Raw genomic sequence first — 27,243 nt, 5'->3', positions numbered from 1 at the left:
ATGTACATAGCAGAGGGGCATTGCTGGCATATGATGGCGTATATGACATTGGTGGACATGCAGGTGAATGAACCGGTGATGGTGTGGCTGATCTGGTTAGGTCCTGTGATGGTGTCGCTGGTGTAGATATGCGGGCAGAGTTGGCATCGAGGTTTGTTGCATGGATTGGTTCCTGAGCTAGAGTTACTATAGTGCGGTGTGCAGTTACTGGTGAGAATATGTTTCAGGTTGGCAGGTTGTCTGTGGGCGAGGACTGGCCTGCCACCCAAGGCCTGTGAAAGCGTGGGATCATCGTCCAGGATGGGTTGTGAGAGGTGACTGGAGAGAAGGCTACTGTCTCAAATTTATCAATGTATTACTAGCACTTACTGGAGAGAAAATGTTGAGATTCAGGGCCAAAATCCTGGTGTGCTTCCTGTAGAAGTTTAAGGCGATCCTCCACAGATACCTATACACAAACAAAATAACACGATTTCTTATTTATTTTGTAAAGCAGGAGTCACAACAAAAACATTGGTTTGCATGCAATTCTAAATAATTTTCGTGTATCTTCTACATTTATTTACTCTCAGTTCATTACACTCACTGTTTTTCTTTTTCAATTCCAGGTAACGTTGTGCTTGTGTAAGCAATACAGATCAATAATGAACGGAAGTTTCAAGGTGACTAAAGTTGTCCATTGAAGTGTCTGTTTTATTTCTCCCCATTTCTCCTGTCCAACTGTCTGTAGTCAGCAGGCCTCACTTTGATTGTATCAATCTTACAGCTGCCTTTACAAGATGAGACCATTCTGGAGCTGACAAGATGGCCAGACTTCCTTCTGGTTTACTAATTAAACTGCACTAAGCACGTGCAGCAGGGGCTTGGCTGCTTAGCTAATTCTCTATAAGGCCGAAAATCATTCCAACGCCAAAATTACATTTTGAGAGACAAGGAGGGATGCTTCAGAAATGTTAATAACTTTGCCTCCCAGCTCGTTTTGAGCCTAGTAGCCCAGCAGCTTACATTCAAACTCTGCAGGTTCCCAGCATCAAACATAAAGGAGACATATTTTTTCCCCTTCTTTCACAGCATTTTGATTTCCCCAATTCCTTCTGTGTGTGGCAGGAGAGAGAGTCTGAGATTCGGGAAAATCAAAATTAATAGAAGTGGATTGACAAAAAAAATCCATAAAAGATAGCAGTGTGGGGGGGCAGGGATGAAAAGATTGGTAAACCGGTAAATTAAGAATCCTCATTATTTCATTCAGCACAAAACTGTAAATCACCTAAATGGATACACAGGTTCTGCTTTATCAGTCCTAGACCACTGAAGCACTAGTCAAATATAAGCCATATGAATCCACTCCAGACCCCTCAAGCATGTTTTCTGCTCCTAAACCTTCCCATGGTCCTAGACCTATCAGTATTCACATTATTCATGAAAAATTCCCTACGGAAATTGGACATTTAAAAAAAAAATCAACTTTTATACGGGTGGCAACACAGCAGAAACGTATGTTCAAACTTTCAAAAGTTTCAATAACTATGATTTATGGAGTTATTTCAGTGCTTACAAATTGGTACAAATATTGCTATCACACAGGTGAAATGAAAATAAGATCTAGTCTGTAAAGATTAACAGAGTCCCTTGAGCGAGTGAACTGCTGAGAGAGCAGAAAAGGGAGGCAGGCTATCAGTCAAAACAGTGAAGGAAAGACAGCTCCTTTCATTGCTTTTTGCCACTATGGTAACAGAGTCAAGAGAGCAATAAGGGAAAAACAGTAATAATTTATTTTGTAAGAGAAAAAGAAGAGTACTGCTGATGCACTTCCCCCTTCAGGGAAAGGAGGAGGGCATACCTGTAAAAGTTTCCAGCGCATATTAAGGTCATCCAGCTGGCGAGACATCTTTAAAGATGGATGAAGGTCAAGTGGAGACAGCTGACTAGATAAATCATTCACTGTTTTAACTTTCAAGTTGATTGGTGCAATCTCTTCTCTGAAAGCCTGATAGGAAAAAGACGACACACACTTGGCTTGACCACCATCTTACAGAACAGAATGAAAGCTTGCATGCCATATAAAAAACAGTTACATTTGGTTGACACTGACACGGCAGTACAGATATACTAAACAAGAACATACAAAGGAGGTAATTAGCATTCTCTATGGAGGAAAGCCTATTTACTTAAATATAGTCTGACTATAAAGGATTCTACCCTGTTGTATTATTTGACTTTAAATCCACTCCTGTACACAGGGCCCATATAAAGCCTACTTACATCCCATTTAAGCTATAAAAATAGGCCTTACATAAGTTTTCAGGGGTGCATAGGGCTTGTGTGGTCATTCTGCACAGGGGTGGATTTCATCAATACTGAAATATTCTACAGTGAGTTTTAGAAATACTGGTTCACATCAAGGATTCTTAAATCAAATTTATTGAATAAGGTTGACTATTGTTCCCTGATTAAAAGTTGCTGGCAAAATCTTTATTCAAATACCTCATTACTGAATTAGCAAACATGAGGCAATGCATCTTCCAAGGAAAACGAACAGAATACTTCATGGGATTCTGACTGGACAGTTAAATCTATTATGAGTAAAAAAGAAGAAAGGTTTTCTGAACCAAACAAAACTAAATATAACATTAAAAAATAAAAGTTACAGTTATGGTTGAAAATATGCACTAAATGTCTTTCTTGCTGTGAGCAGGTAAAGATAGTTGTTTGATGCTGTGAACAAGCCAACAACTAGAAAAAGAGAAGGGTTTTTTTTGGACAACTATTCCCTACCTTCCTTGAAACTATTCCTAATCAGTCCCATTCACAGGAGACATCTATAGGCAAGAGGGGAAATTTTGGTTTGTGGGCTGCCAACAGTCCCCCACAAATCTAGCAGATCTTTCTGCTTTCCACAGCAATGAAAATTTAATAGACTTTGCTTTACCCTCCATTGCCGAAATGACATCAAGATATGACAAACGGTTTCTTAACACAAGAACAAAGAGATATTCCCTGCAGCATGCGAGAGCTTGGTTTACTTCTATACTAAAATGGAAAAGGGTGAGGAATGTATGCATTACTCTTATATCAACTGCAGTGTGTAGATAATTCTGCTTTGACTGTGTTTGACTTAAAGTTCCTAGGTTCCATTGAACCTGAATAGTCTGAGCAAAACTTCAGGGGATAGAGGTGTAAAGCCCTACTCATTTATGTATGAACAACAGTGAAGTGAAGCAGTCAGATATACTATTTACATAGTACCATACATGCAAATAATTATTTGCAATACATATAAAGATGGAATCTTTCTTGCAAATGTTTACAATCCAAGATAGTTGATCCTCTCATGAGTAACTTTAGATGCTAAGGTCAGAGACAAACCTGTGCCTTTCAGCATGGCTTTGATCAGTGTGTATTGTGCGTGCTTGTATATTGGAACTGAAAGAGATTATACTGTGGAGCTGAAGAGTGAGTTTTTCTGGGTATGACATCATTTGAGTACTAAGGAATATCAAATGAAGTTAGTGACAATCATAGATGTTGCCTTAATTAGCAATTTCCTTGAAGTTTAATAATGGTGTTGATAGGAAATGCCCTGGAGCAAACTTAACTATAAGGCCTGTAGGGTATGTGTAACTAGTGAAAAGCAGCTTGTGTCCACACTGCAGCATGTAGCTACATGTGGCAATGAAAGGCTCTGGCAGGGGGAGACAGCAAGGAAAGGCTTTGACAGCTCCCTGCTACTAGAGCCTTTCACTGCGGTAAGAAAAGACTGTGGCAGAGGGGAGGCAGTGAGGAAGGGCTTTAGCTGTGAGGAGCTGCCAGAGCATTTCCCTGCTGCCAACCCACCACCAGAGCCTTTCCTTACTGCTGGAGCCTTTCCCTATACTAGGGAAAGGTTCTGGCTCTGGGGAAGCAGTAGGTCACTACATTGCTAAAAACAGTTGTTATATTCACAAAGAATGTCATGCTTACTGTAGTTTTCTCAATATGATCCTGCAATGAGTCAATCAGTAAATCTCCTACTGGTTTCCAGCCATTTCGCACATTCTCAGCCTCTTTCAAGTCAGCATCAAGGTCGTCCATGGCACACTGCAAGTCTTTCAGTTTCTCTAATGCTTTGTCCACTTGCTTCTGCCAGTTGTTGGCACTGGCATTCAGGCTCTCCCATTTCTCTTTCACCTCTGAAGACTGCTTGCGCATAGCTTTGGCAATTCTCTGTGCTTTCTCCTCTGGGGTCAACTCTGCAGTGAAAAGGTGGTTTCAGGGTTTAGGTGTTTTTTTTTCCCCTTGTTCTTTTTTTAAAGCTGCTGTTCATTTTTGGTTGAACAGATTTAATTCTGTACAAGGAGCAATTCAATAAGACTCTATCAGATAAGATGTCCAGCCAATTCAGAGATCATCATAACTCAGCAGATTTTTCTTCAAATAAATCAACAAGAAAAGTCCATGTTGACAAATAACATAAAATGAAAAACAAAACTTTATTCTTAAAGAACAACATGGCTAGGATAACTTGAGAAATTCATCCTCATTTCCACACATTACAAAAAGCAAGAGCCTAGGACTGGCTATTGGTGTTTGCAGTACCTCTGGAACCGGCAAGAGTAATCTGCAAATTGTGCCACCTCACTTTCCCAGTTCATGAACCTCTGCCCCAACCCATGTTTTCTTCTCTTTTAGCGCTCTTTAATTCACGTTAAAATGGATCACGTTTTCTCAGTACCACACCTTAAATATTTCTGCAGCTCCGCAATAGTGATTTTAATGTTAATTTCCCACTTAAACAGTCATACAAATGGAGTACTGTAAACCTTAGAACTGCACAACACAAACAAAAACAAACCCAGGATTGCTAACCAAAATGACAGAGTTGAGATTTAGATGCACATTCCTCATTCATTTCAATGCTGTATGTCTAAATCCCCTAAGCGGCTTTGAAAATTGCACCCGGGATCCCCAGAAAAATCCTATTTATGTCAATGGGTAGCTGTTATAACTGAGCAAACAAAGCTGAAGGTAGGATAAATATGGCAAGGATGGGAGCCTCAGGGCTGGTCTACACTGGGGGCGGGGGATCGATCTAAGATACGCAACTTCAGTTTGATTTACCTTGGGTCCTCATGGCACGGGATTGACGTCCGCAACTCCCCCATCGACTCCGCTACCGCCGTTCACACTGGTGGAGTTCCAGAGTCGATAGGGAACGCATTCAGAGATCGATACACTGCGTCTAGATGAGGCGCGATATATCGATCCCCGAGAAATCGATCACTAGTCACCGAAAAGGCGGGTAGTCTGGACGTACTCTTAGTCTTAAGGAGATAGTTTGGATGATGACACTGATTATGTCTGGAAGTTTTTGTTTAAATCCCACTTAGAGTCAAGACCTGAGCATGCATAGCATTATTTGACATTACTGTAACTTACAAACACACTGTCTAAAGTTTCACTCTCTGACAGTATGTGTTAAGTACACATATGCCGGATCTCTTCCTTGTTATAAACAATTGGTGGGAGCCTGATAAGACAGTTATCATTTCCGTAACTGGTGTTCTTTGAGATATGTTGCTCACGTCTATTCCACAATAGGTGTGTGCGCTCGCCATGTGCACTGGTGCTGGAAGTTTTTTTCCTTAGCGACCCCTGGAATGGCACCTCCGTGGCATCGTTTAAGGGGCGCTGCAAGCCCCCCCCCTCACTCTCAGTTTCTTCTTGCCAGACAACTTCGACAGAGGGGAAAGAAGGCAGGATGTGGAACGAACATGAGCAACACATCTCGAAGAACACCAGTTATGGAAAAGGTAACTGTCTTTTCTTCTTCGAGTGATTGCTCATGTATATTCCACAAAAGATGATTCCAAGTTATATCTGTTGGAGGTGTGAAAGAGTTCAAAAATTCTTGGGATGGAGAATGGCCCTGCTGAACACGGCGTCCTGCCTGGTCTGAGAGACAATCACATAATGTGAGGTGAACGTGTGAACTGAAGTGGAAGCCCTACAAATGTCCTGAATGAGAACATGGGCCAAAAAGACAGCTGACGAGGCCTGCGCCCTAGTCAAGTGCACATTCACAATTGCTGATGGAGGGATTCCCGCCACGTCATAACAGGTATGGATGCACGAGGTGATCCAGTTGGAGAACTGCCGGTGGAGATCGGCCAACCTTTCATACTCTTGGCTGAGGCAATGAACAGTTGTGAGGATTTTCTGAATGTCTTAGTCCACTCCAGGTAAAAGGCCAGCGCCTATCTCACATCCAGCGTGTGGAGGCGGCACTCCCCACTGGACGCATGGGGCTTGAGGCAGAGGACTGGCTGACCCATGTGATAGGCGGAGACCACCTTTGGGAGGAACAAAGGATGTGGGCAGAGTTGGACCTTATCTTTAAGAAACATCATATGGGGGGCTCTGAGGTCAGGGTCCTGAGTTCTGAGACCCGCCTAGCTGATGTGATCGCAACCAGGAAAGCCACCTTCCACAAGAGGTGTGACCAGGAGCACATGGCTAGCAGCTCAAACGGGGGCCCTGTGAGCTGGACCAACACCAGGTTTAGGTCCCACTGTGGGACTGGGGGCGTAACATATGGGAAGAGACGATCCAACCCCTTAAGGAATCGGCCAGTCATAGTATGGGAAAATACTGTGTGGCCCTGCATCGGTAGATAAAAGGCCGATATGGCCACCAGGTGACCCTTGACAGACGAAGGTGCCAGGCCCTGGGCTACAAGGTGAAGGAAGTAGTCCAGAATAAGCTGGATCAGGGTGGCCACAGGAACCGCCCCGCTCATCCACCCATCTGGAAAACCAAGACCACTTTGCCAAGTAGGCTCGGAGCATGGAGGGCCACCTGCTTTCTAGGATGACACACTGAACCCCTTCTGAGCACATCCTTTCCTCCCTACCTAACCCTTGAGCAGCCACACCATGAGGTGGAATACTGCGGAGATCCCAGTGGTGGCTTGCCTCTGAAGTGCGGGGCCGACACCGGTGGCGCTCCTGGTACCGGCATGAACATACCGGGCCGCCTGCAGGGCCTCCAGTGTGGAGGGCATCTGAACATCTGAGGAGGCCTGCTCCGAATGGGCTTGGATACTCTGCTCGACTTGAGTTAGAGGCCGGTGGGGATCGAGGATTGCCCAACATTGGTCTAGCCTCTGTCCCGGGTTTACTCCAGTGCCGCAGCGAAGAAGTCTTCTTCCTAGCCTTCCTGGCATGCCCTGTGGATGGAGAGCAGTGCTGACTAGTTAACTGCGCCGAAAGGTCATCACACACTGACACTGCGGTGCCTGGTGCTGACTCGGAGCGGCGCACCGGTGCCGGGTTCAGTGCCAACTCCATCAGAATAGCCCAGAGCCTAATGTCCCTTTCTCTCTTGATCCAAGGCTTAAATGACAGCAAATCTTGCAGCAATCGCTGAGATGGGGCGGGAAAACCTCTGAAAAATGAAAAACTGTTTTGGAGAAAGTCTGAGAAAAAGGCAGAGGGAAGTTTTGAGCGCTCACGCTTACCAAATGTTTCAGGGAAATATTCCAAGCCACAAACTATTAAGGGAAACTTCCATCTGTGTAAATTTTAGCCTGCAGAGCCATTACTGATCCAGATGCTGACCACACTTGGTGATACCAAGGATGTTTATAGAGCGGACTTCCAGGGACACTTGTGACAGAAAGATGGGGCTGCATAGGTAGATATGACTAGTCAACAGGCTATGAGGTATAAATTGTATGTAGAATCCCAGGCACCTGGAACTGGTAATCTAGGCATGAAGAAGATCCAATATCTGTGACTGAAAGGACGGAATGGAAGAAAGCTGGAGATCATCTAAGAGATGCTTTGAAAGGAATTATGAATAGGGATATTAAGAACCACTTGGGAGCATATGAGAGACAGAGATTCAATGTTGTTCTGGGTTTGTTTGCTTTTTTGCTACAATTTTATTTCCTATAGTTAACATGAAAATTTCTGACTCTATCCTGCCACCTGAACAACTCCACCACTGGATTCTGCAACACGGTTTACCTTGTACGTTATGCTCAGTTTTGAGATGACCTTTTACCCCAGCCTTTGCAACAGATTTCTGCAAAGGGGAGAGAGAGAGAGAGAACTGTAATTTAAAAAATTTGAGACAGAATCAACTATTAAAGTAATAAATTATATAGGAAGGACAATAACAGAGGATTTGATTACTTGGGGATAGCAAGGGAATTTTCATTTTAATTCATTTGGGAATTATTCATGTTAAGAGTTTAAAACTGTCATGAGTTTTTCTAAAATCATCTGAATTGACTAAAATCCAATGACAAAGAGTCAATTTACTGATTGTAAAGTCCCAGGACTATTTCAAAATAATTTCTTGTGTACCAAATATACTGATGCCGTGATAAAAAAACCAAAGTGTAATAAATACTTTCCATTTGTTTTTCCGAATCATGCACTTGCAAATAGTTACTTTTCTGTACAGTATAACAACTTGCAGGTTTAATTTTGGAAATTGAATACTGTTAAAAACTAAATGTTTTATGATAAAAGATAATGATCCTTTTTGGAGGATTTAAAAACTAAGAAAGAAATAATCTGGCATCTCTGCATAAAATGGTGGTCAGATACAGGGACTTAATCATCTTGGTCAGGTGGCTAGTGATAATTTAAACTACACAAGCCACCAGCTAACTAGCCTCAATTCTGGAAGAATGGGAAATCTCTCTAAGAGCTGTTGGCATTGACAGTAGGCTTAAGGCAGGCCTCATTCTCCAACCTGATTGGAAAGCAAGTATGACAGCACTTGATGACAGTATTGGGTACAGAAATCAGATAAGCATTCTACACTGAAAGGGGGAACTCCCCCCCACACACACACTAATAAGGTGACCCTGAGAAGATGGCGGTGATGGCAAGTGTTGGGGAAGAGAAGAAGGAAGATTCTTTCACTTGGTTTGTCCTTCTATCTAACACCAAACAGAAGCACATGTGACAGATGTTAGTCACATCCCTTACTGTGTGGAAGGCACCTAGAGTCCATGGTGACAGGTGTGGTGAAAGAATTAGAACTGAACAGAAATAAAAATAGAAACATTCTCCTGAAGCTGTTGAAAGGCATGTACAAGTTATTTGTTAATTCACTGTCATTTTGCAAACATGACTACTGCATTTTATTTGAAAAAAATACTAGATGTATTAATGTGTTGAGATTGTTTTATTTAACTTTATAGAACCCTTGGGGGTGCTTATCAACTTGCTTTAAAAAGGCATTTACTATGGAAATAAAGCCAGATAATTAGTTTTATGAGTATAAAATTGTTTAATTTTTATTCACTTAAGAGACAAATTCATCTAGCATAACAATGTTTGCGATTGTCGTTAACAAGAAACCTCTTATTTTTTAAAGCGGAGAACATTTGCAGTGACTTTGGTTGCATAGTATAGAACTGTAGACCGGATTTCATAAAAGATGATTTAACAGTGACAATTTTCCTTGGGTTAGGAAATCTTTTCATCAGTCCATCATTAAGTAAGCTGGCACAGGGATACACAACTCCTTTATACTTTGACGAAAACACTGTACACTAGCTGTTGCTTTTTTTGTCTTCACTTAGTATGAAATCTTCTGACTGATCAGTCTCTTTTTTTATGCTACTTATTACATTATCTCCACTTTAGCAGCCGCTCAGAATGTAAGAAAAGCTCTATAATCAGACCATCTGGTTACCAGAGAGGAAAAATATTAACTGACCTTGGAATCAGGGAGAGAAAAAAATCCATTGCTCTGGTTGCAACTGCTTCATTTCAATAAGCATCTTTTGTCACAAAGTGACAAAAATAGCAAAAAAAAATTCTCAATGTCTAGTGGAGGTAAACTGCAATGGGATGCGAACTTTTAAAACTGAGGTTTAGAACTCTTATTTTGAATACTAAGCAAACAGATTCCAAGGAGTGGTCAATATGAAAAAAAGAAAATATTATGTATGAACAGTGTGTTGCTTGTTTACACATTTATTTTAGATAATTTAAGCTGCTTCTAGTTCCACCAGTTCTTGTTTTTTTAAGCACTTATTCTTGTTCATTCCTCAATCTATAGAAAAAGTGCTTATTTTAGGGCCTGACAGCAGCTAGTGTTCTTTCTCTGCCTAGCCATAGTTACATGTTCTTTAAACAGCATAGAAGAACTGGAGCTGATTTAATGTCCATTCCCCCAATTATACAGAACATGTTCTCTTTTCCATGGTTCAGTGAGTCTTTGGAGCAGAAAGTGATGGGTGCAAATGACACTGTCATCATTATGAGCACTTTCAGAGCATTTAAACAGGCATAATGGGATACTGTCAAGCTCAAGCTCATAATTGGAAGAATCCAATAGTACTGTCATCACAAAATTATGTCTTTAGCATCACTCCAATGAAAAGTATTCTTTGAGCTTCTAATAACCCTGGCAGAAAACTTGCTTACAACAAAAAGTATTACAGGAACAAGAAGTTTAGATAATAAGAAGCAACTGGGTACCACAAAATGTAGCAATTAGGCAAATTTAAAGCAGCCATCCATGCAGGCATAACACGGCATGCCACTAGTTCCTCATAATTCATATATCTAATGTGCATATAGTTGGGGGAAAAAAGATAGTTGATCATTTTCATCTTAACCCTTTGGTTTTTCTCTGATTAACACTGAAGGTTTTTGAAATCAAAGAAAATTAAAAAATGATAAAGAGTGAGGAAAATGGCTGCAGGATAAAAGACAAATTACTTTTATCTGCAGATGAATGAATTACTAGGAGCAAAGAACACGGAATATCTGAAGTGTGAGTTTGTATACAATTGATATTTCTGGGAAGACCAGTATAAAGTCATCAATAAAGGGAAAGAAGATGCTAGTACTACATGTCTCCCCTTAATATTAAATACAGTGTAGTTGAAGCCATGTTGGTGGCAGGGTATTTGAGAGAGAAAGTGGGTGAGGTAATATTTATTGGACCAACTTCTGTTGGTGAGAAAGACAAGATTTCAAGCCACACAGAGCTCTTCTTCTTCAGCAGTCATTGCCTTAACACACCACCAGGTAAATCAAAGACAACTGTACCATGACAGGAAAAAGAGGGTTTTAGAGATTAAGCTGAAAACTCACACACAGCAAAACTATTTTTGAGCTTGTCAGAAAAGCATATTAATGCTTATTCCTAAGCTTTTCTATTTTTAAAAAGGAAATTTAGAAAAAATTGTTATTTATCCTTTTTATTATTTGCACTATAAAATTATTTAAATTAAAAAAAATATATGGGCCAACCTAGTAAGTGATTAATTTCATGGGACAGTCTCTTGGCTCCCAAGCACAATGGAAGTACTGTAGAGGCAGAGTGCTTCACCCCTACAGAGAAGCAAAACTTCAGTTGCTCTGCAGCATTCCTTTGGTCACAGACTTTGACAAGGCCAAGAAGAGTCATGTGATGCAGAGGAGAGCGCATGTGAGAGCACATACACATGTTACCGGCACAAATTACTCAACTTTTTTTTGTTTAAACCAAAAATTGCTTCTATTTTGCAAGAGCGTTGTGACCTCAAATCAGGTCACAATATTTTTGCAAAATGGAAGTAAATTAATGGAAGTCTAGGGCCCAACTCTCTCATCAGTGCAGAGCAGCTGAAAAACCAGCTTTAACTGGCTCCCTGATGACTCCTCCACTATGTAAGTTGGGGTCCCCAATGCGATGCCTGCGAGCGCTGCATCTAAATGCTCCCGCGTCCAGCCCAGTGGTCGAGCATCCGCCGAAATTCGGCGGCATTTCGGTGGCAACGCCTCTGGATGATGCCTCTTGCCACTGACAAGTGGCGTCATCCAGAGGCATCACCGCTGAAATTCGGCAGCATTTCGGCAGATGCTCGACCACCGCCATGGTCCTTCGTCTGGCATCCGCCAGACGAAAAGGTTGGGGACCACTGGCGTAAGTGCTGATTCTTGGCAGCCCAGTATGTGGTTCTGCTTCTTGATGTACTGGGGGTGAATGGTGTGAGGGCCTAATATTCCCCCACCAAAGACCATTTATGATTTTAGTGGCACAAAGGCCATGCCTGGCAGTTCCATGGGTTTCTAATTGCAGTATAGACATATCTTAAGGTTCCCATTGGTGCTGTTGATGGCACTGGTAGGATTTTTGGGTAACATCTCCTAGTGTATCCATGGCACAGTGTACACATTGTAAGAATCAATACTGCTCTGGGAACTTTCTGGGGTTGTCCTAGTAAACAAATTGGTCTGTTTGCTGCCACATTACAATACCAAAAATTACCATTATGTCCTCAGATTAAACCTCACTTCCCTTACTCCAGCTGCCCAAAATTCTGTTTTAAAATATCATCTTTGGCCACGTGCAGGATTCCAATGCCATCTCTGGAGAGGGAAAGAGGGTGTTTGCATCCCTGGCCACTTCTTGTGCTTGTTGATCTGTCACACACCTGTCCACTAGTAAGTTTGAGACCACTTCATCTAGGACACCAAAGAGCCAATATATAGTAAAAAAAAAATGTTGGGCTTTACCACCATGGACTGAACTTGAACCAGTGACCCATAAGTCTGGCTAAATATCCCTTCTCCATAGTTATAATGTTGTCATCTTAGTACGTCTCCATTCTTCCACAGAAACTTTCAGAAAAGACAAAGATGGATGGGACCAGAAATTGTAATATAGGGAGAGATTGAAGAGTGACTTTTCAGGCCTTCTAACAACCAGCTGGTTCAGTATCTTGGTAGGTGTATGGTTACTAGCGGGACTGATACTTTGGCAGAAATAGGTGTTGCAGGCACCAGTTCAATTCCCACCCATCAGACAAAATGACAAGCAAAGTTTTTAAAAACTGAAGTTCTTTATTTATTTTTCCTTGCTATGGATAAAAATATTACATCAGGGAATTTCTCTCATTGCATTGGGCAGCAGGAAAAGAAAAAAAAGAGGTTCCCCCTCATTTATGTATGAAACATGAACACATGCCAGATGCCTGCTAGAATAACTGAAGTATATGCATGTAAATTACTGATATATAATATTGTTCTGATGCAACTGTGATATCTATTTTGCATTTATAATTTAAAGGTAGAACAGATGATGAACATTAAGTTAATTTAAAGTGATGTGTCCATCAAAATAACCTTTGCTACCAAGTAATTGCTCACTATAAGTGGGGATTTGATCACTCTAACCAGCTTCCACACTAGTAAAGCACATTGATATGACTGAAGACATATAGAAATGTCCACAATTTCACTGCATCATCCTGATCTGCCAGGATTTTATTTTATAGTACACTTCATTTTAAGGATAGGAATGCTTATCATATCAAGAAGGTCATATGGTTGATCTGCAGTTAAGAACCCAAGGAAAAGAAAATAATATTCTGTTTTTCTGTGTTTTTCTTGGCCTGTAACATCACTAAAAATTTTTGGATCTGAGAAACTAATTGGAGCTGTGTTCTTGATCTAAATGTCTGCAAGCAGTTAATTATGCTTCTCTAAATTTTCTTACTATACATCATGGACAAGTGACAACAAAGCTAAAAACAAACATTTTCACAGGGCCCTTATCTTGTTGATTTATAAAATCTAGCAGCTGGCATGGCGATTTATCACTATACCGTATTTAGAAACTAGAAGTTCAAAAGCAAGAAAGGGGATTGTTCTTTTGTGATGATGTGATCCCTGGAGAGATGAAGATGAAATCATAAGAAAAAAAAAACATACGGACTAAGAAAGAACTCAAAAACAAAATTTCCTGGATTATGGAGGCTCAGTGTTCAGAAGCGCCAGTTACTGCACAGTTGCAACATAAGGCCAACATGCAAAAAGGGAACAGCATCAAAGCTAACATCATAATCCATGTTAATCTACTTGTTATCGTAGGGCATATAACAAGATCTTATTACATGTAATGAAGCAATGGAGTTAATATAAGCTATCTTGTAATGCATGAGCAGGTATTATACTCCCTCTTAAAATGTATCACCCAACAATAAAGAATTTTTAAAGTTGTCTTTTCTTTGAGCAAACCCCGCACTGATTAGTGTGGGCTCACCTCCAGATTTTGCCCAGCACCCTCAAACAACGTATTTCTTCCCTTCCACAAAAAGGGCAGAGGAGCAAACAGGCCTTGCTAGATGACTGTAAGGTTAACAGAATCAGGCTCTTGTGAACTGAAAAGGGAAGTGAATTTCTCAGTTGAGGACCCAGAGCAGATAATGCTCCATTTCTGTTCTCTTTGCACTTAAGCCACAGGGTATTAGACCATGAACCTTGGACAATTTCAACTATTGTAGTACTACAAAAGGATAAAGGCAGTCACTGAAGTAACTAGGACCCAATCCACTGAAGGCTGTATATGAAAAATCTTTAATTGGATCTGGAAATAAATAGAAACCAGGAAAGAAGTTGGAGCACTGGTGCTGAGGTGGTTCCTATAAAGAATACATCTTAAAGAGACCCCCTGCATACTTTCAGGCAGCAAGTTTCAGACTGGTTTTAAAGTACAGTCCCACATAAAGTGCACTGTCATAATCAAATATTGTGCTGAAAAAGGTGTGGATACTGTGGCAAGGTCCACATGTAAATGAGTGGACACAACCCTTTTGTTGAGTGTCAGAAATAAGAAACAGTATTGACCACTGCCACTATACCTAACGCTTAGAACTAGTGCACCTGAGTAACAATGAAAAGGAAACTTCCAACTAGGTAGCTGGTATCTTCTCCATCAATTTCTCCAGTCCACTAGCATAACCTCAGTCTTGTGCAGGTTCAGTCCTCATCTAAGCCACGAGCCTAGCAAGTTACTTACGTTGTTATTCCACATACATTTCCTCATCACCTTTCCATATGTTCCATACACCCTTACTATATTGCAATCTGAGGTCTTCTTTACGCAGGAACAGAGGAAAGCCAGTTTGGCTCTACTAAGGGTATCAATTTACACTGCATTAGTTAAACCTTATTAAACCCTTGTGTGGAAATGCTCATATAGAATTAAATTGCCATTAATTCAGTTCATCTTAATTTACTTCAAAAGTGTCCACATGGGTTTAATGGGGTTTAACTAACATGCTTTAAATTCTCACCTTTAGTTGAACCAGCCTAACTGGCCTGAGTGTTCTATGGCAGACAAGCCCTAAGATACTGTTGAATACTTTATGCCTGGACAGAAATTACATTTTACATAAGTCTGAACATAAATTAGCTAATACCAAGCTAAATCTAATACAAAAACTAAATTATAGTATAATTCAATTCATCTTTGTAAAGTGCCTTTCATAAAAGGGTAACAGAGAATGCTTCAAAGACAATATCTGTCTGACAGGATCTATTTTAAAATACTATCAGCAACTATGACATATTCTGGAAATATAGTAATTTTGTTAATTGAATAATAATTGTGTATTTTCAGGTGCAGAAAGAGAACAGTGAGATTACCAAGCATTTTCCTGTTTATTAAGACAATGAATCGGTTTCATATTGGAATTAGTTGGTCATCATTTTGCATTACTCTGGAATTCTCATTTCACTGCATGTAGATATTGCACAGACCATGAGGGTATTTATCCCAGTGCAACCCCAGGCATATCCTTGCACAATTGGCTATGATGCATTAGAATTTGGTGTTTTGGGTAGAGGTTTTTTTCCTCCCTCCTTACTCAAACATCTGGTGTTGCCCCAGTGCAAGAGGTGGGTTACCAGACATGTTCTCATTAAGAAAGATGAAAACTCTAATTCTTATTTTGTTATTATCTGCATAAGAGTAGTGCCTAGAGGCTTCAATCTACTTCTAGATATCATTGTGCTAGATAAGCATAGACTGAAAGAAAGTCACTGCAATAAGAAAACTATGATCTAAAGGCCAGATTCTGTCACACCTACTCCTGTAGAAGAGTACTTTAATCAATGGGACTATTTGCATCTTTAATAAGGTGGAGAAAGGCCTAACAAAAACCTGTGTCTGGAAACTGAAGCCAGACAAATTCAAATTAGAAATAAGGCAGAAATTTAATTGAGGGTGATTAAGCAGGAGAACGAACTCCCAAGGCAAGAGCTGGAGAATCCACCACTTCATGTCTTCACATGTGTGCCTTTCCGGAAGATATGTTTTAGCCAAACACAAGTTATTGGTCTCCACATAGGGGTAACCTGGGAGAACCAAATTGTCTATGACATACAGGAGGTCAAACTAGATGATGAAATGGTCCCTTTCTGGACTCAGACTCTATGAATCTATGTACACTAAGGTACTGTTTTTGCAATATGCTGTGTGGACAGGAGATATTCATAAAACACTCACAGACCACCAGCCTGCCAATTATCATTTGGTGGTTTACCATGGTCACCCACTCTCCTAGTCTGTCCCCACCACCTTTTGAATATTACAAAATATTATGTTTTCAAAACATTGCACAGCGAACATTTAACATGTATCGTCATCTAAAGATCACTCTCGGGTTTTCATTCAACACTGACCAAAAATCAAGTCCTGACAAATATTGCTGAATAAAAAACAATACACTACTAGTGCCAAGTATGATTTGGCACAGATTGATTTGGGTGCTTTTACACATTTTGAGATGTAAGTTAAAAATTTGCTGAGGTCATGACTGGCTGAATGAGCAAATCTAAAATCAGAATATATTATTTTAATCTTTATGATACTTCATGCAATGTTGGCCAAACAGCACATTTATTATATATGCAACATATGAAATAAGATGCAAAACAATTGAATTTTGCATAACATACTCTTGATTTTTCAAAATAGCAGGAGATAAGATCTAATATAACAACCAAGAAGTAAGTATTAGTCAACAAAATAAAAATGTTCATTTGTTTTAACCAGCAGGTTAAACTATGCTATGCAAAGCCAAAGAAGGGAATCAGAAATGAGGAAAATAAATTCGCTGTGGTAGAAAATTACACAAAAGTAATGTCAGATTGCTATAACATTAGTTGTTTTTAATTAACATTAACTTGAAAAGTAGTCTAGGAAGGCTCTACAGGATGTATGAAATCAGGAGAATGAATATTAACACAGGATAGAAATAATCATATAATGACTTTGCAAATTATATAGAGTACTAAATGATATGCATCTGCACGGTAATTCAGATTTCTGCAGATTACTCCATAATAATTTAAATTACTAGTTTATTTCTAGTACAATTACCATGCAATTTTCAGCAGTAAGATTTCATGATAACAGAAGAGATACAATTATGAATTTACTCTATAGCTAGATGATACTGACCGTATGCACTTATACAATTATTATATTTTTTTCTTTTGAGCAATTATGAATAGACTTACTACTTTTTCTCAGGTTCCTGAAAAAAGCTAAATATGAGTCAACTCTTGCAGTCGCTAAGAGTTAAAAGACTACCGATCTAGAACAGACGTGTTGCATTATTCATCAGGCAATTCCAGAATCTAATTTGGTTAATATTTTACAAAAAAGAGTAATATATGCAGATTTTAATGGCTTATTCTTCACAATCATATATTTCAGGTGCATAGCTTTGTTATTGAAGCAAGAATTTACAAAATTGCACTGATGTTATCCATATTTTGAGTTTATAATGAAAGGTGAAAAATTCCAGATATGCCTCCTCAAAATATTTTTAATATAAAATATAGCCTTCTGTGATTTATTTGTACATTTCCCCCTTCCATCACTGAACACTGGATATTTATAAAGCAATTATGGTTTTACTTGATCAATTTAAAGGAAGAGAAATGCCCAATTGCTTTAGAAATTCTAGGCTACATAAATAATGAGCTATAAAATGTATACTGGGACCTAAATATTGATGTTGCAACATTCATTTGACATGTTCCAAATATGAAGAAAACAGTAACTGACCCGTTTTCGAATGCAGGTTTTTTCTTGGTTCTTCAGGGCCCTCAATTGGTTGGTCGGCAAGGAAAACTCGTGCCTGGTCTACAGCATTCAGAATGGTTTGCTCTTTATCCTTCAGTTCACGCCTCAGTGCCTTATGCAAGAGAAAATGAGAGTTGCATTTGTAACTTAATGTTTTGTACAACAGGCAACGTAGCAATCGCTCCATTTTCATCCCTCTGACCCGTATCGTGAGTGACTAATAGTCAACATTTAATTCATGTTGCAAGACAAAATGTAAATTTTGCAAAAGAGAGAGATGGGAAGAAAATGAATTTAGACTGCAGAGGTGATTTTTGCAGAACTAACTTAAATATGTGAATACAAGAAATATGATGATATGTTTAAAATATTCACGAAAAGGAAATTATTATACTTGAACTTACACAAAAACACACTTTGAAGCCTTCATTACTATCTGAAGGATTCATAGGATATAATAGACTGCTCTGGTGGGTGTGTGTGAGAGAGAGTCAGCCAGAGCAAAAAAAAACAAAAAAACAACCAAAAAAAAACATTCAATGGAACACAAGATGATAATTTCACTACTGGTAATGAGAACTGCAGAATATTTTAAATTCTTCAGAATATGTTAAGTTAAAAAAATATGAAAATTAAGAAGCAGAAACAAATTCAACTACACAGAATCAAAACTCAACCAAAAAGAACATATTATGAAAAGACAGTCTCCAATTAGCCTAAAATATTTTCAGCCTGTTACGCCAAGGCAATTGCAATTTTTCTCTGAGAGGTTTTTCATGCAAATGTAAATTAATCTCATCAAACTTTGTTCTATAGTGCTTTTGTTCTTTTATTTATAAAGGGGTGGGGGGAGTCTTGTGTTTATGAGCACAGTCTGCTCCAATATTCTCTCCTAAAAAACATTTAGTTCCATATAAACTTTTAAAAGATCCTTCTCAGAAATAATTTTTCATGAAATATTTACGTTACTACCACTGTAAATACACAATAGCATATTTTTAATGCCATGTATTATGGTTTTCTGCTTTTCAATGAATATTTTAAACATCTCTAATTAAAAATAAATGTTAATTTTATTGAAAAAGTCCAATCACTCCCCACTGCCCACAAGAAACAGCACAGTACTCCAGGCACTGTATAACAGAACACGCATCTTTTCCCTATAGAAAAGAGTTCCTAGGGGAAGGACAAGAGCAGAAAGTAGGAAAGTGTCCTACTGTCTTTTCTCCAGATATTTACATAGGAAGTGACACACACTAAGGCCTCAATTATGCAACTGGATCTACATGTGGGAAAACCCAGTGGGACCCCATATGGACACAATGGTCTACTGCATGGATCTGATTGTGGAATCAGGCTTGATTTTGTTTTGCAGCTTAATTTTAATTCTAATCCTCCTCCACATTCTCTCCCCAAATTTTCTTCACAGCAATGAACATGTGAAAAAAACAGTTTTTCCTTTGAGAACACACATGGCTATTTCTCAGAACAAACCCAGGGTATAGAGCATCATACTGAAATTCTCCCGCACATTTGACATTAGGGAGGATGTGTCAAAAGCACAACATTCCCAACACCAAGGCTTGACCCCACTAGGACTACTCATATGAGCGAAGACAAAGTATGTATTTGTGCATCAGATCCCAAACTTTAAATAAGCCTTACTGAGCAGCTTACCCTGATTTTAAACTCTACCCCTCACTTTAGAGGGCATTTTCATTAGAGATAGTTCAGTACAATAGATATGTTATTTTAAAAGTCTTAAAGTCTATTAAAGCCAGATAATCTTTCATTGATTTTCCACCCAGTTTACTTTCTAATTCCTCACTTGCACACAAAGACTACATTTTTGCAGTACATTTTTGCAGTAGTGAGGCAGAGGGGAATGGTACTGTACTCATTTCACAGCCCTTCCATTGTTATTAGATATTCGTAGTACATCAAAACAGTTCCATTAAGCAATTAACTTCAGCATGAAACAGAAACACACACACACACACACACACAGAGTAAATTAAAAGACTCTTTTATAATACAAATATTTCTTTTATCACCACCTAGTCAAGCAGACTCTACATAAGTAACTACAATAAAAACACCAATATGAGTATAAGATCACATGACAACTAGTACAAAGTCAGAAAAATTCTCAATATTTTTTAAACTAACTGGCCCATAACATTTCAATATAGAACACAAAGCTAAAATATAAAACTTGTATATCACCAACTGCTGTCTGCAATTCCTTTCCTCCAGTTCTATCCCATTCCCACCTTCCACCACCCCCTAGTCCCCCAGTCTGAATTCTGTCTTCCACACTCCACCGAAATTGTTCTTGTCAAAGTCACTAATGACCTCTTCATGGTCAACTCACAGAGCCTGTACTCCATCTTTCTCTTCTTTGATACTGTCAACCATGCTCCTCCTCTTCAATCCTCCCGTAGCCTTTTTGGTTTCTCCTCCTCCTGCTGAACTGTATCATCAGAGATACAGTTAGTGGTCATCCTTTTCTTCTTTCCAACTTCTGGTGCGGGTCACACAGGGCTCTGTCCTTTCTTTTCTCCCTATATATCACACATCACTAGATAATCTTATTCACTTGCATAACTTTACCGGTTGTCTTTTTGCTGATGACTCATAAATCTCTCTCTCCATTCCAGATCTGCTTTCCTCCATGTAAACTCACATCTCTATCCATCTTCCTGAAATTGATTCATGAATAGAGGGGCAGGGGGGTTGATCTAAGTTACGCAACTTCAACTACATAAATAACGTAGCTGAAATCGATGTACTTAGATTTACTTATCATGGTGTCTTCACTGAGGTAGGTCGACTGCTGAAGCTCCCCCGTCGACTCTGCCTGTGATTCTCACTGCGGTGGAGTACCGGAGTCAACGGGAGAGCACTCGGTGGTCAATTTATCAGGTCTTCACTAGACATGATAAATCGACCCCTGCTGGATCGATCGCTCCGGAGGTAAGTGTAGACATGCCGTTAAAGTCAACATGGCCAAACATGACCTCTTGGTCACTCCTCTTTCCTTTGCTTCATCACCATGGATAACAATATCTTCTTCTCAGTCACTCACACCTATAATCTGGGTGCCATCATTCAGCCAGCCCTAGCTTTAGACACATACATCCAAGCAGAAATCTCATGGCTTCTTCTTACACGACCTCTCCAGGATTCAGTCCTCCTTCTGGCCATTCCATTAAAACTGTCATGTATTAATTCCTGACAACTTACTTTCCCCAAGTCCATCAAAATTCTGCTGCTATAATTATCTTCTTGGCTTGTTGCTCTGACCACGTCAATCTGCTCTTTGAATCTTTCTGCTGGTTCCCCCTCTAGCTCTGCATCAAAGTTTTGTATCTTTACCCTTATGGATATTCACAGCTCTGCCCTGCTCCACTTCAGTTAATTGATTGTGTAACTTCACCTCTTGTTTACCACTGACAATGCTCCATCAGCTTCCCCAGACTTCATCACCCACCATTCTGCCTCAAGCACCTCTAGTGCACACTCAAACCAACACTTATGCATCAAAAATACTCTCCATAAAATTCTATACTGACTCTCCTTATCCTTCTTGAGATGCATCCGTTAGTCTCATTATAATGCATACAAAACCCAGCCTCCTGACTTAGGCAGATGATGAACCGCAATTACTTAAGCCCTACAAATCAAGTCAGTCCACATCAATATTTAAATTACACACAGAACAGATTACAATAAACCTTTTAGGAATCATCTACACATTACCAAGAGACCACTCCTGAAAGCACTCTGTATGCAGGAACTGAGACTAGATAAGGAAATAAGGCAGGAGACCAGTATCACCAGTATATGCATAAGTTTCCTTGGGTGAGCCTTGGATGCAAGTCTCTACTTCTGAAAGTTTGTTGTTTGCATATCATTAAAATAGAACCTTAGCTTTAAAATTTACAGGATTATATTTCTGTGCAAAAAATATATTTTAAAAGGTTTATGGGTTGGTTTGTTTTTTTACCCTCTGAAGTGAGATTCCTTCAATGTTAACTCCAAATTAATGAAGATTTTCACATAAAGGTTTCCATAGGATTGTTCAATCTCTTAATTTTTCGAGAGTGTTCAGAGAAAGAAGTCCATGTGGAATCTGTGCAGAAATTCCAGCTAAGCTTTGAAACTCTATAGGGATAGATCTCCCCATCTTCCTGTCTCTTCCCTGCCTGCCTCCAGTTTACAATCTCAAACACTAATGAGACTCTTCCCTCATAGCTCTCATTTAAATTCTCTCCATGGCTCCTCCTTTGGTTCTCTGCCTACCATGCCCTCCATTGTAGCTGTCTGAATTGAGACTCCATTTAATGGAGGATTTTATTTAGAGGATGAGGAACATAAGGGCATTAAGTATGCATAGGGGCATGTATACTTACTTCCACATCATCAGTGGAATTCCTCATCATTAATTCCTCCCTACTGAGAGATCCTTCAGCATGAAAGGAACTTTACAGATGAAAAATAAATATTCAAATAGCAATAATCTGAAAGTAAAAATTAATATCTTATTCGTGCAACATGGCCTAGTAGTTTACATATACGGAAATCTACTTCAAAAATAGCTGCTCCAATCCAGCCTCTTTATTCCTTATTTCTTTAGCAGTACTTAATTTCCTAGTCTGTTTTTGTGCCAGTAAAAAGGAATAGCAAAGAGAATATATGATGTAATAATAACCAAACCTATCAGTAATATCCTACAATTCCTTCCAGACAAACTTTTCTGCAGTGTACAGATAATGAAAAACAAAAATCCACTTGTAAGTCTACTCCTTCGCTCAAATTTCATTAGTCTGGACTGGATTGAGGACAGGATTTGATTGGAAATTCAGATCTATAAGAACACTATGGAGAGTAAAAATAAGATGAAAAAACCTATTGAGAATCATAAAGAAGGCTGTAATAATAAATTTTACTACTATATTAAAGATTTTGGTATAATACTTGCAAAAAGCATGAACACATTTTTAGGTTTTATTTAGTTTTGCAATGGCCTCATGGACTAAATTAGTTAAGGCATACACACACAGTGCTGGCCCATAACTGCCTGCTTTGAATGCAGTCTGGGTTGCTGTTTACTGTGGCTGACTAGGTGATGCTGCAGAGATATGGGGAAATTTTGGATCACCCTGTGCACATCTATGGTCATTATACAGCAATTACATTGTTAAGCTAAAGTTACATTCCATAAGCAGTGGTCACATTTATTTATATTGTTGCAACTTCATGGCAGTTGTCTTTGCCCTGTTCTGGGATCAGACTGGTTAACTGAGATAAGCTTCTAACTTCACTGGATGGGAGGACTTTCAGCACTGGACACAGGTATAAAGAACTGTCCCCATGAATACAAGACCAGCACAGAAAATGTGGGACCATTTGCCAAATGAATCTCAATATGGGAACTTGGGTACTTTTCCCTCATCTCTTCTGAAGCATGAGATACAGATTGCCTGCTAGGATCATCTAGGCACATCTCACCTCAACTATTGCCTGCCATTGCAGGGGCCTCGAGCATTGGTGATACCTCAGTCTCTCCTCTTCTCTGCCTGTGGGACACTACAATTTATTGTCCTGAGGACTAACACACTTTGGTTTAACTGAACTCGTCGGGCTCAACACAGGGAATTTGAGTGAATTTAATGGCTTGCAATATGCAGGGCATCAGACTAAATGTCTGATCGTACCTCATTTTCACGGGCACTCACTATGTTAAACATCTAACATAGTGAATACCAGTGAAAATGTGGTAGGATCAGAGGATATAATAGGGAAAGAACAAGTTAAAAATTACTTAGACATGTTAGATGCCTTAAAGTCACCAGAGCCTGATAAAATACATCCTAAAATACTCAAGGAACTGACTAAGGAGATATCTGAGCCATTAGTGATTATCTTCAAAAAGTCACGGAAGATGGGAAAGAAACCAGACAACGGGACTAGTGCCAATTATAAAAATGGAAATAAGGACAATCTGAGGAATTACAGATTAGTCATCTTAACTTCAGTACTTGGAAAGATAATCAAGCAAATAATTGAGCAATCAATTTGCGAACACTTACATAATAACGTGAAAAGTAACAGTCAGCATGGATTTGTCAAGAACAAATCATGTCAAACCAACCTGACACAAACCAACCTGGTAACTTTTTTTTTTTTGTGGACAAGATAATAAGCCTTGCGGATGGGAAGGGGAGGAGGAGGAAGGCAAAGTAGATGTGGTATATCTTGACTTTAGTAAGGCTTTTGATACTGTGTCACATGACCTCATAAAAAAGTAGACAAATACAACCTAGATGTACCTACTACAAGGTGAGTGCATAACTGGTTGGAAAACCATTCCCAGAGAGTCGTTATCAGTGATTCACAGTCAAGCCGGAAGGGCATATTAAGTGGGATCCTGCAGGAATCAGTTCTGGGTCTGGTTCTGTTCATTATCTTCATCAGTGATTTACATAATGGCACAGAAAGTACACTTATAAAGCTTGCGGATGATACCAAGATGGGAGCAGTTGCAAATGCTTTGAAGGATAGAATTTAAATTCAAAATGAGCTGGACAAACTGGAGAAATGGGCTGAAGTAAATAGGATGAAATTTAATACAGACAACATTGCCGTCTACTGTTACATTTTATGCAAACTCTCAGAAAGCAACAATAGACCAATGGCAGCATTAATTTCACAGGGATGAGGGACATCCTTCTGATGGCTTGAAAATGACATGGTAATCCCTAACCTACTATACACAAGTCTTCTGTCATCTAATATTGGTTCTCTGAGGTCATGGAATAAACTAAAACATTATACACCCGATTTAGTAAAATCATTATCCTATGGTTTGCTGTCTATTTTGATTCATTCTTCCTTCAATAACTCTGAAGGGTATGACTGACCAATTCTAATTTGGGATTTCATGTCTATTCCATTATACTCTTAGATTGTCCTGGTATATGTGCCATCTCTTCAAGGGACATGGTGATGGGGCTCCCGCTCCACATAGCTCCATAAGGAGTTAATAGAGCCCTAGGGAGGCTGCACAGGAAGCAGCCAATTAGAAAGGGTCTGCAAAGAACAGCCAATCAGGGCCGGGCTGGCCCATATAAGAAGGGCTGCAAAGCAGAGCAGTTTCAGTTGCTCCCTGGAGCTCAAGGAGGAAGGCCTGGCTGCCTTTCAGGAAGAACTTGGACAGAGCAGTGCTGGGCAGGATTCAGGGAGTGAGAACGAGCTCCTGGCTGACTGCTGGTATGCTGAGGCCCTGAGTCAAGGGCGAAGAAGGTACTAGGGCTGTGAGGAAGTAACCCAGGGAAGTAGACGGAGGGGTTGGAGGGGACGCAGCACATGGTTGCTATGTATGGGGTCACTGGGCTGGGACCTGGAGTGGTGGGCAGGCCCGAGTCCTCCCCTACCCCCACTTGCCACTGAGGAAGTGGCTGGACTAAGGGATTGCGATATTCCCCTGGAAGGGTGGGGAGCACATAGTGCGGCACAGCTGGAGGGCTCTGTCATGGAGAGGATGCCATGGTCCTGGGAGACGCCACCAGAAGAGGATTCACTGGCTAGAAGAGCTTATCCCTGGGGCATCCAGCAGGGGGCACAGCAGTGGTGAGTCACACCCCATCACAGAGCTATTTATGACTAGATGTGACTTCTCATATTAAATAACACTATTTGAAAGCTAACATTTTCTTAAACCTCCTTCAAACAAAGGAATCTATTGAACTGAGGACTTGAGGAAGATTTGATGGGAATGCTTTATACCAAAAGTGTTTCCTCTCTTGAGGAATTACATAGCAAAAATTATCATGGCAATTAATGATTTTTATGTTATATGGTAGCACAAACTTCTTTCAGAGTTAACTGCTTAAAATTTCTAGCATAATGAGTGGGCTTCTGAAATTAGGAGCTACTGATTTATAGTCTTTCATTCTTTTTTTGTTGCACAGACTCGCATAGAATAACTCAAAGAGCAGGTCTGCTTAGAGGCTCTGAAGACAAAGTTAATTTCAATGATAACAGATGAGATATTTCTTAAAAACAGAACACATTTAAATCAGGATTCATTATGCACCCCTTTCACTGAAATAAAGACACACATTACTGGGACTCAGAACTGTTTGCCACATTGTGGCTTTATGTAACAATCAGCTCCGCTGGTGTTTAATTACCTAGTCATTCTTCACCAGGTGTTGGAGAAACTACATTTTCTTTTACGTTTTGAATGGAAATAAAAAATAATTGAGCACTGAGAAGTGTTGGGGAGAAGCTGCCTCTATAGATCACAGAGAAATCAAGTTTGTCACTGGTAGATGTGGTATAATACTAAACATGTCCGCATTATGAAAGCATGAACTTGATCAAATAAAAATAATGGAAAAGATAAATATAATAATGTGTAGTGACTGTTCCTCCATGTCAGTCAATGCATCGTCTTGCTGTTTATATGAACTCCCTAGAAAAAAAATTCTAGTCTGTGTGTGTGGAAAAACCAGGTATAAAACAATTATCCCCAGGTGATAAAACTATGCTCACAAGCCAATAATAATAATTTTGTCATAAGAGGCAGGTTTCACATTACATTCTCTCTCAAACATCAGCACTCATCAAGAAAACAACAAACCACCCTGACATATTCTAAACGATACATTTTATTCTGTGATTAACTGCTGCATTCAGTTGTTACTTCAGACTTCATCTACATAGGCCCACTGATATTTATTCTCATTTATAAATCCCTGAAAGCAAGCCTGGTGCTTCACATAAAAATATAAGACAGCATCCCTACTAACAATCTAAACTAAGGCCTTGTCTACACTACTGTGGTAAGTCAACCTAAGTTATACTATGTGAATAACATTAACTAGAGTCAATGTAGCTTAGGTCTATACTGCACTGTGTCGAGGGGAGACGTTCTCCCATCGACTTACCTTACTCTTCTCATTCTGGTGGAATACTGGAGTTGACTGGAGAGCACTCTGTCATCAATTAGCGGACTGCAGAAGCGCCAGTCTACCAGTAGTGTAGACATGGCCTCAGAGAAGACATAAGAGATGGTGGTAAACCACTGGAGTGGGGAAATGTGGTAAAGGGGGTAAAAGTAACACACTTATCCAAAATACACACACACACACACACACACACACACAAAAAGGTAAGATTCAGAAAAATTGCAATCTAGTCTCTTTTCGTTTCCCATATGCTGCCTGGATAACTAATATTATACACAAAATTCAAGTGATTACCCTTAGCTCATGTAACACAAGGGGGATAGGAGTTGCTCGTGAGCCATAACAAATGCTATGCAGTACAAAAGCCCTGCACAACTTTCTCTGACTTATA

The 27,243-nt window shown here is 39.6% G+C and overlaps 1 protein-coding gene across 11 annotated transcripts in view; it reads right to left on the bottom strand.

The window, feature by feature from the left end:
- The window catches only part of UTRN (utrophin), a 638,628-nt gene that overhangs the window by 145,761 nt on the left and 465,624 nt on the right, over positions 1-27,243 (bottom strand). For all 11 annotated transcript variants that reach the window (XM_030556487.1, XM_030556489.1, XM_030556490.1 and 8 more), the window contains 4 exons: positions 17,857-17,986; positions 3,961-4,229; positions 1,841-1,987; positions 370-448 (listed from right to left, as the gene is read on the bottom strand). In XM_030556487.1, coding sequence (XP_030412347.1) covers positions 370-448; positions 1,841-1,987; positions 3,961-4,229; positions 17,857-17,986 — 625 coding nt within the window. The remainder of the gene's footprint in view (positions 1-369; positions 449-1,840; positions 1,988-3,960; positions 4,230-17,856; positions 17,987-27,243) is intronic.

Source organism: Gopherus evgoodei, chromosome 3 (assembly GCF_007399415.2).
Source record: "Gopherus evgoodei ecotype Sinaloan lineage chromosome 3, rGopEvg1_v1.p, whole genome shotgun sequence".
NCBI lineage: Eukaryota > Metazoa > Chordata > Testudines > Testudinidae > Gopherus > Gopherus evgoodei.
The sequence above is the reverse complement of the archived record's forward strand: the minus strand, read 5'-3'. Positions and strand labels throughout refer to the sequence as shown.